This window comes from Castor canadensis, chromosome 9 (genome assembly GCF_047511655.1).
Source record: "Castor canadensis chromosome 9, mCasCan1.hap1v2, whole genome shotgun sequence".
NCBI classification, from domain to species: Eukaryota; Metazoa; Chordata; class Mammalia; order Rodentia; family Castoridae; genus Castor; species Castor canadensis.
Window position 1 is genome coordinate 99,973,024 of NC_133394.1, and position 15,495 is coordinate 99,988,518.

General features: G+C 33.8%; 1 protein-coding gene across 1 annotated transcript; it reads left to right on the forward strand.

Moving 5' to 3' along the window:
- The first annotated feature begins 1,784 nt into the window (after window positions 1-1,784).
- On the forward strand, window positions 1,785-13,093 carry LOC141410966 (UDP-glucuronosyltransferase 2B31-like). The gene is made up of 6 exons (XM_074042072.1): window positions 1,785-2,544; window positions 3,198-3,346; window positions 5,955-6,086; window positions 9,774-9,861; window positions 10,745-10,964; window positions 12,258-13,093. Exons 1-6 carry the CDS (start codon window positions 1,824-1,826, stop codon window positions 12,535-12,537), a joined length of 1,590 nt encoding a protein of 529 aa, XP_073898173.1. The 5' UTR covers window positions 1,785-1,823; the 3' UTR covers window positions 12,538-13,093.
- The last annotated feature ends 2,402 nt before the right edge of the window (window positions 13,094-15,495 follow it).

The following is a 15,495-nucleotide window of genomic DNA, read 5'->3' on the forward strand; positions in this document are numbered from 1 at the left end:
ATTTAAAAAATATAAAATTGACAAACCTTTAGATTAATGAAAAATAAAGAAAGCCCAAATAAATAAAATCACATAGAAAAAAGACTTGGAGCTGGTGCTCAAAAATACAAAAGATCATTAGGGACTATTATGAAAAACTCCATCCCAACAAATCAATAAAACTAAAAGAAGTGGACAAGTCTCTGGAAACATGAGAAAAGCAGCTTACCTCTTCCATGTGTTCCCTTCCATTGATATAAGGCATGGCCAGAGCTCAAGCCAATGGTTCCAAGAGTTCATGTACCGAAAACAACCAAAAGCAGGAGTAAAAGTAACTTTTTCCCTTATTTTGTTGATATATCAGATATTTCATTGAAGTTATGTATAGCTAACTGATACAAACATGCATCATGTTTAAAAGAAAGTCACTACATCAGTGGAGGGAAAGCCTACCAAAAATTATACTTGATAGAAAGAGCATATAATTTTGCAAGATAAGGGGAAAAGATGAGAGGAGTCATTCTCTTCAATTCAGTGGAATACTGTGTTGGAGATTCTAGCCAAAGCAATAGGAAAGAACATGAAATGAAACACATATTGGAAACAATGTTAATAAAACTATCTCTATTGACATATACTGTGATGTAATCTAGAGAATATCTTTAAAAGTCCACTAGAAAAATAATATGTTAAAAAGTTTTCAGTGTACAAATTAACTTTATACTTCTTGTATATATGTACATACTTGCAATAAAAAATCGAAATGAAGTAAGGAAAATAAGACAATTTAAAAATCACTAAAACTACTTATAAAAATTTCAATAAAATAAGTATAAAACATAGTATATGAAAACTATAAAAGATTGTACAAAAAAATTAAAGATTGAAATATATGGTAACACATACTGCTTTAATTGCAACACTCTTTTAAATGACTATATTGATTCAAAGAAAGCTCTATCAAAATATCAATGAACTCCTGAGCATGAATTAACACAAAATGATCCTGAAACACATACAGATATTCAAGGGACTTAATCCCTTAAATATGAAAAACTACCTTAAACACAATAAGGTTGGAAGACTTATAATTCCTGATTTCAAAGACAACAGAAAATCTGTGGTAATCAAGAAACTGTTGAATAAAAATATAGAGAGCTGTATAAATCAGTTGTATAGATTTTAGAATCCAGAAATATATCCACACATTTCTGTATGTTGTAAATCAACAGAAACAGAGAGTAGATTACTCATTGCCTAGAGCTGTGACATGCAGCTATTAAGGTAGAATTGATGCTAAATTGTAAGGTACTTTATGATAGAAGATAACATTAATTTAAAATGAAATCTTGTATAATTTCACAATATCTGGAATATATTATGAAACACTGCATTATAGTCATTAAACTGTGGGATTATATATGTGTTATATATAACTAAATTAAGTCATGATAGCCAACAAATACTGATTAAGCTGTATTATTTTTTTATCTTTAGTGCTATGTAAAGGAGACTTGCAGATGTAACAGCCTCCTGATGGGCACTGTCCTTGATACCACTATAAAATGTGATATTTAAGACAGGTGATTTGCACATTGCAATTACTCAACCTGACAAGGATGAAAGCACTTTTAAGATAAGATGAAACCAACAAACTTTCATAACATGGAGTTCATTTAACTTGGATTTGTTAATCTGAGATTAACATGACAAAACTCTTCATATTATTTATTCACTTTCAAGTGAGGGGTTATACATTAACTTCTCAATCAATTTATCCTTGCTTATAAGCAGGAAATTTAAGAGAAGCAGCAATTGTCAAAGAAGCATTGCCTTGTACCAAGATGTCTATGAAATGGACTTCAGTTCTTCTTCTGCTACAACTCATGTGTTACTTTACCTCTGGAAGTTGTGGAAAGGTGGTGGTGTTGCCCATGGAATACAGCCATTGGATCAATATGAAGACAATCTTGGATGAACTTGTGCAGAGAGGACATGAGGTGACTGTCTTGACATCATCAGCTTCCATTCTTGTTGACCCCAGCAAATCATCTACTATTAGATTTGAGGTTTACCCTGCATCTTTGAGTAAAACTAGCTTCGAAGATATTTTCAAAAAAGTGATCAATGAATGGACATATAATTTTGCAAAATATTCACTTTGGACATATTATTCACAAATGCAAAAACTCTTCTTGGATTATTCTAATGCTGTTCAAATTCTCTGCAGAGATATAGTTTTCAACAAGGAATTAATAGCAAAACTACAAGAGTCAGGGTTTGATGTCCTTCTTGCAGATCCTATTGTTCCCTGTGGCGAACTGCTGGCTGAGCTACTGAACATCCCTTTTGTGTACACGCTTCGCTTTCTTCCTGGATACACACATGAGAAGTACAGTGGAGGTCTACCTGTGCCTCCTTCCTATGTTCCTATTGTTATGTCTGAACTAACTGAGCGAATGACATTCATGGAGCGGGTAAAAAATATGCTGTATGTGCTGTACTTTGACCATTGGTTCCAAACATTTGATGAGAAGTGGAATCAGTTATACAGTGACGTTCTAGGTAAACTGTGTACTTTTTAATTGTCATCATGAAATACTAACTCCCTGTCCCTTTGAATGAGAGTTTGTGTGGACAAAAATCAGAAGATGAAATGAAAATGTAAAATAATCAATCCATCTCAGAACTACTGTGGAAATGTTTATATCATGAAGTGATTGATGTAGAACCCTATGCTCATGACTTGTTCAGAATATTCAAGAAAATAATAACCCAGAAACTGAACCACTGATTTTTCTCAGTGAAATTATGCATGCCTTATGATACTTTTCATTTATCTTAAGGAGCAGTAATTATAAACCTCTGTAAGGGACTTAATGATTGTAGCTGTGAACATGAAGGAGTTTATTAGCACAACAGTTTAAGTGGCATTAAGGAAAATGTTTCCCCTTGTGCAGCACAGTTCATTACTTAAAAATTTTAAAATATTTACCAATAATGCCATGAGAAGTCCTTCACAACTAAGTAAATAGTGTCTCTGTCCCTAATGCAGAAAGCTGTAGTTGCAGACTTTTTATACATTTTTGAAGTCAAAACACAGTAACTAAACACCTTGGTGATATCACATTATTCCAACTCATTTCAGGAAATCACGTGCTGTATTACAGACACAATATTCTATTTGCCCTATCTTTCATATTCTTTTCTTGATTCAGGAAGACCCACGACATTATTTGAGATAATGGGAAAAGCTGATATATGGCTTATTCGAACCTACTGGGACTTGGAATTCCCTCGCCCTCTCTTACCAAATTTTGTCTTTGTGGGAGGACTCCAGTGTAAGCCTGCCAAGCCTCTGCCTAAGGTAAACCTATTCCTGTTGATTTGATTGGTTTGCTGTGCAATTTTGTTGGAAATGACTCTACATTCCTCATTCAGGGTGCCTGGGTCAGTGAGAAAGATATGACAATTAGAATGTTAAAAAAACATCAAGAAATGATCAAAGAAAATAGCCTAGCATCTTTGAGTAATTAAGGTGTGACATCAAAGATGTGAAGATTAGGTTAAGAAATTATATAGAGGGAGATACACCAAAGAATAAAATATAAATTAATTAAATAAATTAATAAATTAATTAAAATGAGACACAGAGACTCATAAGAACACCTCTCAATAACTCCAAATTTAATTTAGCAGGATGAAGATAAATAAAGAGGGAGATGATTTTGGAGAGATAAATTGGAGATATCCATTAAGAATTTGAACCACCTATGGATAGCATGTGAAAGCCCATTAAAAGTGTTAAGCACTGGAGACATTAAATGAGATTTTCTTTTTAAACAATATCTCAAAATAGTCACCATATTGTTTGAAGAGACCAAAATAATGTAAATGCAAGACATATAGAAGATTGTTGCAAGAATTAAGGCAACAGATGATGGAAACTAGACTAGATTCTTTATAGAGATGGCTATGCCTGCTCATATGTCAAAGTCCAACCACAGGTTATGATATATGGAAAGAATTGGTTAATATAGAAATATTGACTATAATATTCATGCTTTTGTTTCTATCACATACTATTTTTTATGAACCACTAAACTTTAGAGTATAAAGATCCTACCTACACATTAAAAAGGTAGGGTGAATAGTTAATATGGCTGTTTTTGAAATGATGCATTTTATCTTATGCTAAATGACACATGTAAGAATTTGAATTATGTTCAGCCTTATAAAATAGAAAGACACAAAATGGCTAAAATAAACTACCATTCATTTTTTTCCCTTGTGTCACAGCAAGTCCAAGGCTAGTACAGCAACTCTATTTATAACAAATAATATTAATTTGCCAATATGTGCCACATTTAATAGGAACTAGTTGTACAATAGATTGATACAATATTCTCAAGAAAAATCATAGATTAGTGATAATCTGCAGATTAAGTAATTAGTTTAATGTAAATGTGTGAGTTTTGTCAATCAAATCAGCAAGAGGAAATGCTAACATTATATAGTAGCCTTTCACCAGCTTGCTCTTGAAGGTAATCTAATTTTTCAACAATGTAAAGTATGGTCCTCCACAACATTTGCACCCAAACCCAATATTTTCTTCCTTTCAATAAAGTATTTAAGTCTCTCATCACTTGTGATCCCAGACTATTCCCTCTTAGAGCATGACAGGGATTGTTTACCTTAGCAGACTGGTGATTCTTGCATATATCAATCCTATGGGGCACCTCAATGCTACTCCCTTGGGTACATTGGGGTTTGGCATCACAGCTTCCAAAAAGAATGACCAGAAAGAAAATCCATACAGCATCTGAAATAAAGACATAATAGATGATACCACTTGTTCCTGAAAATAAACCATTAATTTTACAAGTATAAATAATTCTGTCAGCAAATAATGTGATACTTCATGATAAGGAACAAAAAACTAAGATGTTTCAAATTAACACTTTTTAAGAAATTAGTAGAAAGCAAGAATTTTTTTGTAGGACTGGGATTTCAACTCAGAACTTGGTACTTGCAAAACAGATATTTTATTGCTTAACCACACCTCCAGTCCAATTTTGCTCTGGTTATTTTGGAGATGTGGGTCTCAGAAACTATTTGCCCAGGTTGACCTCAAACCATAATCCAATCTCCCAATTAGTGAAGATCATAGTCATACAAACAATTGTCACAGAAAGCAAGAATTTTTAAAGTACCATTTTCATTATAATTATTAACATAAAAGTATACAAATAAATGTGCTTCTCTGCAGCATTTGCTTATACACATATGTCATACTTTGATGATATCCACCCTCCCTTCTACCTTCTATTGTCAGGCCCTCCCTTCAGTGCCCTTCCCTTCCTACTAGTCCTTCTACTTTCAGGTCTTTTGGTTGTTATTACTTTAGTTTCCATATGTGAGAGAAAACAAGTAATACTCATTTTTCCTTGTGTGGATAATTCTGTTTAACATGATGTCTTTAACTACCAGTAATTTTACTACAAACAACACCATTTCATTATACTTTGTGGATAAATGATACTTCATTGTTTACATAATCAATATTTACTTTATCCATTCATCTGCTGATACATACTTAAGCTTATGTCATGGTTTGGATATTGTGAATAGTGATACAATAAACACAGATATTCATTTATCTCTATTGTATGCTTATTTATAATCCTTTGGGTTATAGTGCCAGGAGTAATATATTGTATAATATTTCTATTTTTAGTTTTTTGTAGAAACCTCATACTCTTTTACATAATGGCACCATTAATTTACACTTGCATGAATAATTTAGAAAGATTCCTGGCTTCATACATCCTGGGAGTATTTGTTATTACTTGTTTTTTATGATTTTATTTGCATATAATAGTTGTACAAGGAGGATACATTTTTAATAAGAGTCCTTTGAAAAGTGTTTGCTATGAGGAACCTCTTTTGTGATAGATTAAATTTTTTCTTCTTAGGAAATAGAAGACTTTGTCCAGAGCTCTGGAGAAAATGGTGTTGTGGTGTTTTCTCTTGGGTCGATGGTCAGTAATATGACAGAAGAAAGGGCCAATGTGATTGCATCAGCTTTTGCACAGATTCCACAAAAGGTTTGAGAAAGTAACTATTTGATGGACACTAACAGAAAGAGTTTGTTAAACTCTGAAAACAAATTGAGTCAAAAAAACCTTTGTGTGTCAAAAGTAAATTGTTGTGCTGAGGGCATGGATCAAGTGTTAGAGCACATGCCTAATAAACACAAGCCTTGAGATCAAACCCCAGTACTGTCAAAAAAAAAATAAATTGTTAAATATCTAATTCATCTTATACATCTTAAAACAGAAATATACATGGCAGATGACAAAATATTAGAATGTTTTATTGAAAATGATTTGTTCTCTATCATTGTGACCAGGAAGATTATATTTAACAGGTACAGTCAGAACTTGGTATCAGAATGGAACTACAGGCAGATATACAGCAATCACCAGATTCTGCGCTATCCTTTCTTCCTTTTCTAGGCAGGATTTCTGAGAACACTCTCTATATGTTATAGTTGTTAACAGAAAGTAACCAAATGTTAATTAGTATGGTGATCAAATACTAATGTGAAGCAGGTAACTGAATTTCATCATGTAGTCTAGGTGTCTCACCATCATTTTAGAATAGGTTGTTCAGCTAAATGTTCAGGGGCTGTTTAGATAAAATTAGGTAAGAGTTCACCAGCCCTGAGTAAATATATACTTTACAAAGCACATTTAGAGAAAGAGAAAGCAGCTTGCTCTAGAGAACAGGACATGGCCAATGTCTGAAGCAGAGAAATATAAGATAAAAGATAGTGACTGATCCTGGCCATGAAGTCAATCCAGTTCATTAGAGTATATCACCCAAGATCTCAGCTTCTAACACATTAGACTCTATCTCTTTCTGCTTGAAGAGGGAGAAAGGAAAGGAAAGAGCCAAGAGGAAGCAAATCTTGTATAGGAAAAAACTAGAAACCCACAAAACCATAAATTTTATTAGTGAATTCTTGTCTCCAATTATGAACAATTATGGAATGTGCACATTCATAGAGTACTTTTTAGTTTCCAGTCTGATATAGACATCTTATAATCACCTATGGTAATTTTTCATCAAACATAAAGTTACTTTATTAGTCACATGGAATATGGACAATAAATCTTACAAATTATATTCCAGATTAAAAGATTTTTTGCTATTTCAAAATTCAATTTCTTATTTTTATGGAAGGGATGAAAATGATTTTGATCTACAAGAAGCTCTCTAATAACTGCTCTCACAACACTGTGGTCTTAAATATCAATATCATCAAGGTATTAACAGAGAGTTGAGTTGTCTTCCACTAGTCATATTGTTGCTCTTTTAAACAATAAAGAAATTCCAAATCTAGATAAACTCATAAATTCTGCATTAAGATCAAAATTCCCAGTTCATATTTGAGGGGGTAGTGATTGATAATTTATAATCTATAAAAAATTATATGCACCTCCTAGTAAGAATAATTTATTTCTCACAAATGGCTGACTGCATAATTTTGTTTCTTTTGTACATCAATAGATAGCAAGCTATAAGAAATAATTTAAAGAAGTGGGCATAAGAAAATTCCTAACCGTATTACTCAAAAAGAAAATAAAACTAGCATTAAATTTTTAAATAAGATCTAAGATAAAATACACAATACAAGATAAACAGGTAGCCAAATATTCCTAATTAAGTGCAGTTTTCCACACTAGAATCATATTGGCAGCTTTAAATTTTCATACATTCTTGAATTTGTCACTTATTCCATTATTCTTTATTTAACTTTTTAAAAATGTGCTGGGTAGGAGGTACATTGTGGCACTTACAAAATTCTTACAGTATTTCAAATATATCATATTCGAATTCACCCCCCTCCACCATTCTCCTTTATCCTCCCCTCACCCTATTCCTGGAATAGTTTCAACATGTCTTATTTTTCCATTTACACATGCGTGTACACAGTATTTGAGCCATATTCACCCTACCACACCTTATCCCCACTTCGTTCCCTCTCCCATAACCAGCTCTCTCAGGAAGAACCTATTCCTTTCTCTTATTCTCCAACTATATAAAAGAAAAAAAGGACATTCTTGTTTGTTTAAGATAGCTAAACAGGGAGTTTTCTTGTGACATTTCCAGGTCTACATGTGTAAGCATGTATGTATGTGCAAGCAACTCGAATTGCTTCATACCCTCTATTTTTCTTCTTTCTGCCTTGGTCCACTTCTTATTGTGATTTCAATAGGTTTAACACTTCTATATTTATTCCTGTATAGAGAGTACATCAACTGTACTCACCTTCTTAACTTCCTTCTTTTACCCTATCCCTCTCATATGTGATTCCCTTTAGTGTTACCTGTTTTTAATATTGCTGTATTTTTAGGTCTATATTCCACATGTGAGAGAAAATGTGTGGCTTTTGGCTTTCTGGGTCCGGCCAGCTTTATTTAGAATGATGTTCTTTAGTCTCATCCATTTACCTACAAATGACCAAATTTCATTCTTTATGGTTGAATAAAATTCCTTTGTATATAATTTCACATTTTCCTAATCCATTCATCAGTAGTGGGGCATCTTGGCTGTTTCCATAGTTTAGCTATTAATAATGCTGTAATAAACATGGGTGTATGGTGACTTTGTGTTAACCTGACTTGCATTTCGTTGGGTATATCTGTAGGAGTGGGATTGCTGAATTATATGGTAATTCTATTTTGTTTTTTGAGGAGCCCTCGTTATGTTTTCCGTAGTGGCTGTACTAATTTACATACACACCAGCAGTGTATGAAGGGTCTTTTTCTCAACATCCTTGCTAACATTTGTTGTTTGTGTTTTGACTCTAGCCATTTTAACAGGAGTGAGGTAGAAGCTTAACATGGTTTTGATTTGCATTTCCTTTACAGCCAGGAATATTGAGCATTTCTTCATGTGTTCTTTAGCCATCTGGATTTCTTCCTTTGAAAAAGCTCTGTTCAGATTATTTTCCCATTTTCTTTATTGGGTCATTGATTTGGGGGGAGTTTTATTTTTTGTGCTCCCTGTATATTCTGATTATTAATCCCTTGTCAGATGTACAAATGGCAAAGATTTTCTTCCATTCCATGGGCAGTCTTTTCAATTTAGAGACCATTGCCTTTGTTGTACGGAAGCTTTTTAATTTAATGTAGTCCCATTTGTCAACCCTTTCTTTCACTTGCTGAGTCATTTGAGTTCTATTTAGGAAGTCCTTGCCTATGCTGATTAATTCCAATGTATTTGCAACTCTTTCTTGCACTACCTTCAAAATTTCAGGATGTGTATTAAGGTCCTTAATCCACTTTGAGTTGATACTTGTGCAGAGTGAAAGACATAGACACAGTTTCAGGTTTGCACGTAGATACTCATGCTTCCCAGCAACATTTTTTGAGAGGCTGTCTTTTGTCCAATGTATGTTTTTGGCACTTTTGTCAAAAATCAAATGGGTATACCTGCATAGACTTATATCTGGGTCTTCCATTCTGTGTCATCCCATTTTTCTAAGTTAGTACGTATGAATTTCATGGCTATATTACACTCAATTGATTGCAATGATAAGTAAAAGCAGTGTAAATATTCTACATCCTTTAGTCCTTTCATAATAATTATGTTAAAATCTCCTCTCTTAATTTCCTTATCTGTCATATGGAAGTTGTTCAACTGATGTTTTCAATTTTATATAAGTTCAACTTAATGTATGCTGAAATTTCAGTCATACAATAAGTTATTTTCTGTACCAACAGGTTGTATGGAAATATGCTGGCAAGAAACCAGATACTTTAGGATCTAATACTCTGCTATTGAAGTGGATCCCCCAGAATGACCTTCTTGGTAAGACTCTGGAAATTAATCAGTGAGAACATGAGAAACAATAAGTCAGGAAGATGATAAGTCAAGAGTAATAAATTTAATTGAATATTAACTATTTCAATACCAAAAGATCAAGCTAACCTTTTCATATTTTTATAAGATTAAAGAGTGAAAAAATAAATACAAACATTGTGATTATAGTGCTCATAGTCATATTTTTATGGCAGAATCAAAGTGTCTTTAGTTCAGGTATAATCACATCTCTGAGAATTTTCAGGTACTTCCTGCATTGTCTCTGTGTCATTCTTATGAAACTTGCATTATCATTGCTCCTGCTGCAGGAGAATTTCAAATGCTACTGAAAATAACATCCTGTCTTGTATTACCATGGACTCCGAGTTTTCCATGGAAATAAACCCACACACTTTATCATGAGGTGGCAACGTATTTCACAGTAAAGTGTGCCCTTTGTTTTCTTTCATAACCTTACCACATTCATACCTCTTCCTGCTGCCTTGGACACCTATCATGTCAGAATAGTTGACATCACTATGTATTTATGAGAAAATACTCCAAGATGTTCTTCCCACACATTTAAATTGGCACATGCTGTAAATTTATAAAACTTATTCTCATTTTCTCCTCCTCTTATCAATATTGTTTCATTTTTTAATTCTCACATCACATCCAACCTCTTCTATGTAACCTTCACTTAACTCTCCTGTGGGCATAGGTGCTTCTTTTTCTAAATTTCTGAACAATTTCAATGCAGTTTCATGACTGTAATGATGTATTAGCTAGAGAACACTCTCTCTTATACCTATTAAAGCCTTATACTACACTTTTCTCATTTCATTCCTAAAAGATATAGTTAATAATTTTGTGGCAATTCACTCAATTGTAGGTCATCCAAAAATGAAAGCTTTCATAACTCATGGTGGAACCAATGGTATCTATGAGGCAATCTATCATGGGATCCCTATGGTGGGCATTCCTTTGTTCGGGGATCAACCTGATAACATTGCTCACATGAAAGCCAAGGGAGCAGCTGTTAAAGTGGACTTTACCACAATGTCAAGTACAGACCTTCTCAGTGCCTTGAAGACAGTCATTGATGACCCTTCGTGAGTATAACTGCATTCTTTTTTAGGCAGTATTAATTGAAAGGTGATCATATCAGTGAGTATGTGTTCAGTCACTTTTTGAAGAGGCTTATTTTTAAAGAATTTAAATTAATCCATCTGAAATCTGCTTTCATTTTCAACAAGACAGTTATTTCAAAGTTGCATTTGATCTCATATGTTAAATGGCTAATCAATTACTGTAATAATTTCTACAACACAAATAATTTTGGATGTACTAACTATTTGTAATATGGCCAATACCTTTTAAATATGATTTAATCTACATAAGAAAGGAATGATGAATGTGAAGATAAATGACAAAAAGTTTTCATTGTATAACTACAATTTCTAAATATTAATATGCTCAAAAATTCTTTTTATTACCCTTACTTTTAGATTTTATTATCCTTACTTTTAGATTTTATTAATAGTATGTAAAACATATAATTTACCAAGTAAATTTAGAAAATTCCAATATACATACTGTGCTTCCACAGTCATGAAACTCTTAAGTAATATAATTCAATCAATAAAAAACAATGACAATCATTTCCCATCTATAGAATTGCTATGCTAATACTAACACTTAAGGTCTCAATAATGACATAAAAGCAAGAATCTGAAAGAATGTGCAAGTAGAGGAAAAGACAACATGAAAAGTATTGTAAAGGTGCTAAAAAATCACCACTGTTCAAGGTACAGCTACAGGACAGATGAAATGAGACAAATTTGCAGTGATCATTGAAAATGTTGCCCATTCTGATCATTTGGAGTCACCAAGTACAAGAAAAATATATGATTTTTTCCATTCATTTTGACAAGTAGATGGACATTTTGAGGAATGACTAATTCTGCCAAATAATCATTTGAGCTACTAGGTGGAATGTTAAAAATAAAGGGCAAAAGAGACTAGTGGAAACTGAGAGATGGGTAATGTGGCATTTCACCCACCATCACTTAACTACTCTTTAAAAGCCTCCAGAGAATCATCATGTCAAATTGCATCTATATTGCTTCAATCATGGGACTTTGAATCACTTACTCCTACTTCCTCTGATGGAAAAAAATTAACTTTCTCTCTTGATATTCCATTCCACTCTGGAAAATATTTGTCAATCAAAATATTCTATTTGAAAACCAAGTACTGTCTACAGACAAAAGCAAAAATATAGCATTTTCAGAGCATGATTGTATTTGAATCATTTGTATAGCACCTTACAGAAACATTCAATGACATAATATGCTGAGCCACACTAACTTACCTTTGTTGATATATTTCTGCTTCTCCTTCAGCTATAAAGAGAATATTATGAGGTTATCAAGAATTCACCACGATCAGCCAGTGAAGCCTCTGGATCAAGCTGTCTTCTGGATTGAGTTTGTCATGCGCCACAAAGGAGCCAAGCATCTTCGCCCAGCTGTCCATGACCTCTCCTGGATCCAGTACCACTCTCTGGATGTGATTGGGTTCCTGCTGGCTTGTGTGGCAACTGTCATATTCATCATAACAAAATGTTCTCTGTTTTGTTGCCAGAAGCTTACTAAAACTGGAAAAAAGAAGAAAGGGGACTAGTTCTATCTAAGTCTGAAGCAGGGAGTTCTCTTTATTCCTCTAAGAAGAAGTTGTGATGTGAGATTTCATTCTACTGTGACAAATTTAGCAACCACTCTGTCATGTCAAATTATGTTTTCCAACAAAGCACTACTTGCTTAAGACATGAAATAGTTCAGGACAAAGGACAAAAACTGGAGAAAAGAACAACAAAGCAATATGTATGGTGACCCAACAGGTGTATTAAATAAGCTATGGGTTTGAGTTTGGCACAGTCCCAAACCACAGAAGAGAGCAAACATAGTTATGCCCAATAAATTGCATATTTGAGTTGGCACAGCCTCAGCTGCAGAAAAGGGCAAGATGCAGTATAGCTGTTTTTCCTTTAATGTTTACATTCAAAGAGAAGCTGTCACAGCTTCCTCCTGTTCCCCAGAATTACAATGTCACACCCCCTCTGCCGAGAACTGCCTCTCCACCTCTCCACCTTGTGTTGCCACTGTATATAATAAAATCACTGGAGGTGTGGTGGTTGGTCTGTCCAAGCACCCAGCCTACCTCACCCCAGCTTTATGCATGTTTGGTCTTATGTCTGTTGTTTCCAGCATCTCCCATCACCCCCAGTTAGGCTTACAGGACAAACTCACCTGGCACAAGAGAGCTGGCATCCAAACAGGGACATGAGTGTGAGGTGAAATGCAAGAAATATGTGTTTATTTTGAACTATATGCTTGAAAGTCATAAGTTATACCACACAAAATTTGCTATGCTTAACTGAGGTTCACTAGTTTTACATGGACCCAAGGCCATTGAAAAGTCCACGCAGTAGCAGTAGGTATTGAAAATACTCAGCCCACCATAAGTTTTTTGGTGCAGAATTTTGCAGTTTGTACAATTTCTTTTGTACACACACACACACATATATATAAGCAATAATAAGAAAGACGAAGTGTTTTTGCTAGTTGAGATAAGGATAGGTGTGTGTTACAACCCAAATTGATTCATCTCTACCTGACCTTTTCACTAATTTCTGATCACCTCCCCATATTGACCTCTGTCGCTCTAAGGTTTCTGTATTAACTCCTCTGCAGTAGGTTCATCAAACATTTTCATGTTTGGGTTTCCTACCTATCCCCATGCCTCCTGTATGTGCTCTCCCCTTAGCATGTGACCCAAATCCAACTACATTGCTGTATTTGCCCCATATCTAAAGTCTGCAGATGAGGGAGAACATATGATTTTTGGTCTTCTGAGCCTGACTAACCTTACTCAGAATGATGTTCTCTAGTTCCATCCATTTACTTGAGAAAGATAAGATTTCATTCTTTTTCATTTCTGAGTAAAACTCCATTGTGTGTAAGTACCACATTTTCTAAATCCATTTGTCAGTAGTGGGGCATCTTGGCTGTTTGCATAACTTGGTTATTGTGAATAGGGCTGTAAAAAACATGGGTGTTCAGGTGCTTCTGGAGTGACCTGTGTTACATTTCTTTGGGCATATTACTATTTTTAAAGAAGTGTTCAACAGTTAGTTTTGTGTTGTAAGATTCAATTTTTCCATTTGTATTTGGGAGAGAAATAGTTCTGTTTATGCTAACTGGACATCCAGCCTCAGCCTCACTTCTTTTCTAAAAAAAAACTTAGATGTTTATTTAAGCAAGGCCATCTATAATATATAAAGAAATATCTAATATCCTTAACCAAAAAGGCAATATGATAACAAATTACACAAAAATTCCATCTTACTTCAGTCAGAATGTCAAAAATAAATAAAACTAACAAAATATGCTTCCAAATATGAGGGAGAAAAGGAATACTCATGCAGGTTAGTAAGAATATAAATTAATGCTACCTTTATGGAATCAGTTTGGGTTTCTCAAAAAACTAAAAATAGACCTATCTTGTGGCCATGCCATGGACCACACTTGTTCATATACCTAAAAGAATGTAAATCAATATGCAAGAGATATACATGTGCACAAATGTTTATTTCAGTTCTGTTTACATCTAGCCAAACTGTGGAATCATTTGAGGTGCCCAACAACTGGAATGAATAAAGAAATCATGATAAATGCATATACCATAGAATATTACTAAGCCAGAGAAAATGAAACTTTGTCATTTGTGGGAAAATGGATGGATTTGGAGATCAAGATATGGAAGCTAAAACAAACTCAAAAAGCCAAATATCCCATGTTTTTACTCATTTGTGGAATCTAGACCTTGCAAACTGGTGATGAGAATAATACAAATGGGACAAGGATGTAAAATTAGACTGTGTAGGGGGGAATCAACAAGAGTGAGCATTGGAAAAGGAAAGGATACTGAGGAGTGAAGATTATCAAAGTTATACATATATATGTACATACAGAATCATCACATCTATCAAACACTGTTTAAAAAGGGAGGCGGGAGGGGGCTTGGGAATCCAATGGAGAGGGTGAACTTGCTCAAAGTACACTGTGTGCATCTATGAGATTAATACAATGAAACCCACTTGTATAATTGTTTGCAAATTTAAAAACAAAATAAAATTTCAAAAATCCTCAATTATACATAATTATATATGTACATATTACATGTAAATATAAATATTTTATTATTATATATTACATATGCGTGTAACAAAAAAGAAACAAGAATGAAATTATACAAATTTATGGGAATTTAAAGCCATAATTTGATGAAGATAGCCAGGTTCAGAAAACCAAAGGCTACATGTTTTCTCCCATATGTGGAATATAGATCTGAAACAAGTACAGGCATTATTATGAAAAACATGTCACACTAAGAGGATGTCACAGAGAAGAGAGGCAGGGAAAAGAAAGAAGTTAAGAAAGTGAATATAGTAGGTGCACTTCCTATACAGGATGAATGTAGAATTTTTAAACTAACTGAAATCATCATAAGAAGGGAACCTAAGTAGAAAGGAGAAAAATAGAAGGGATGAACCAATTCAGGCCATAATACATGGAAAGA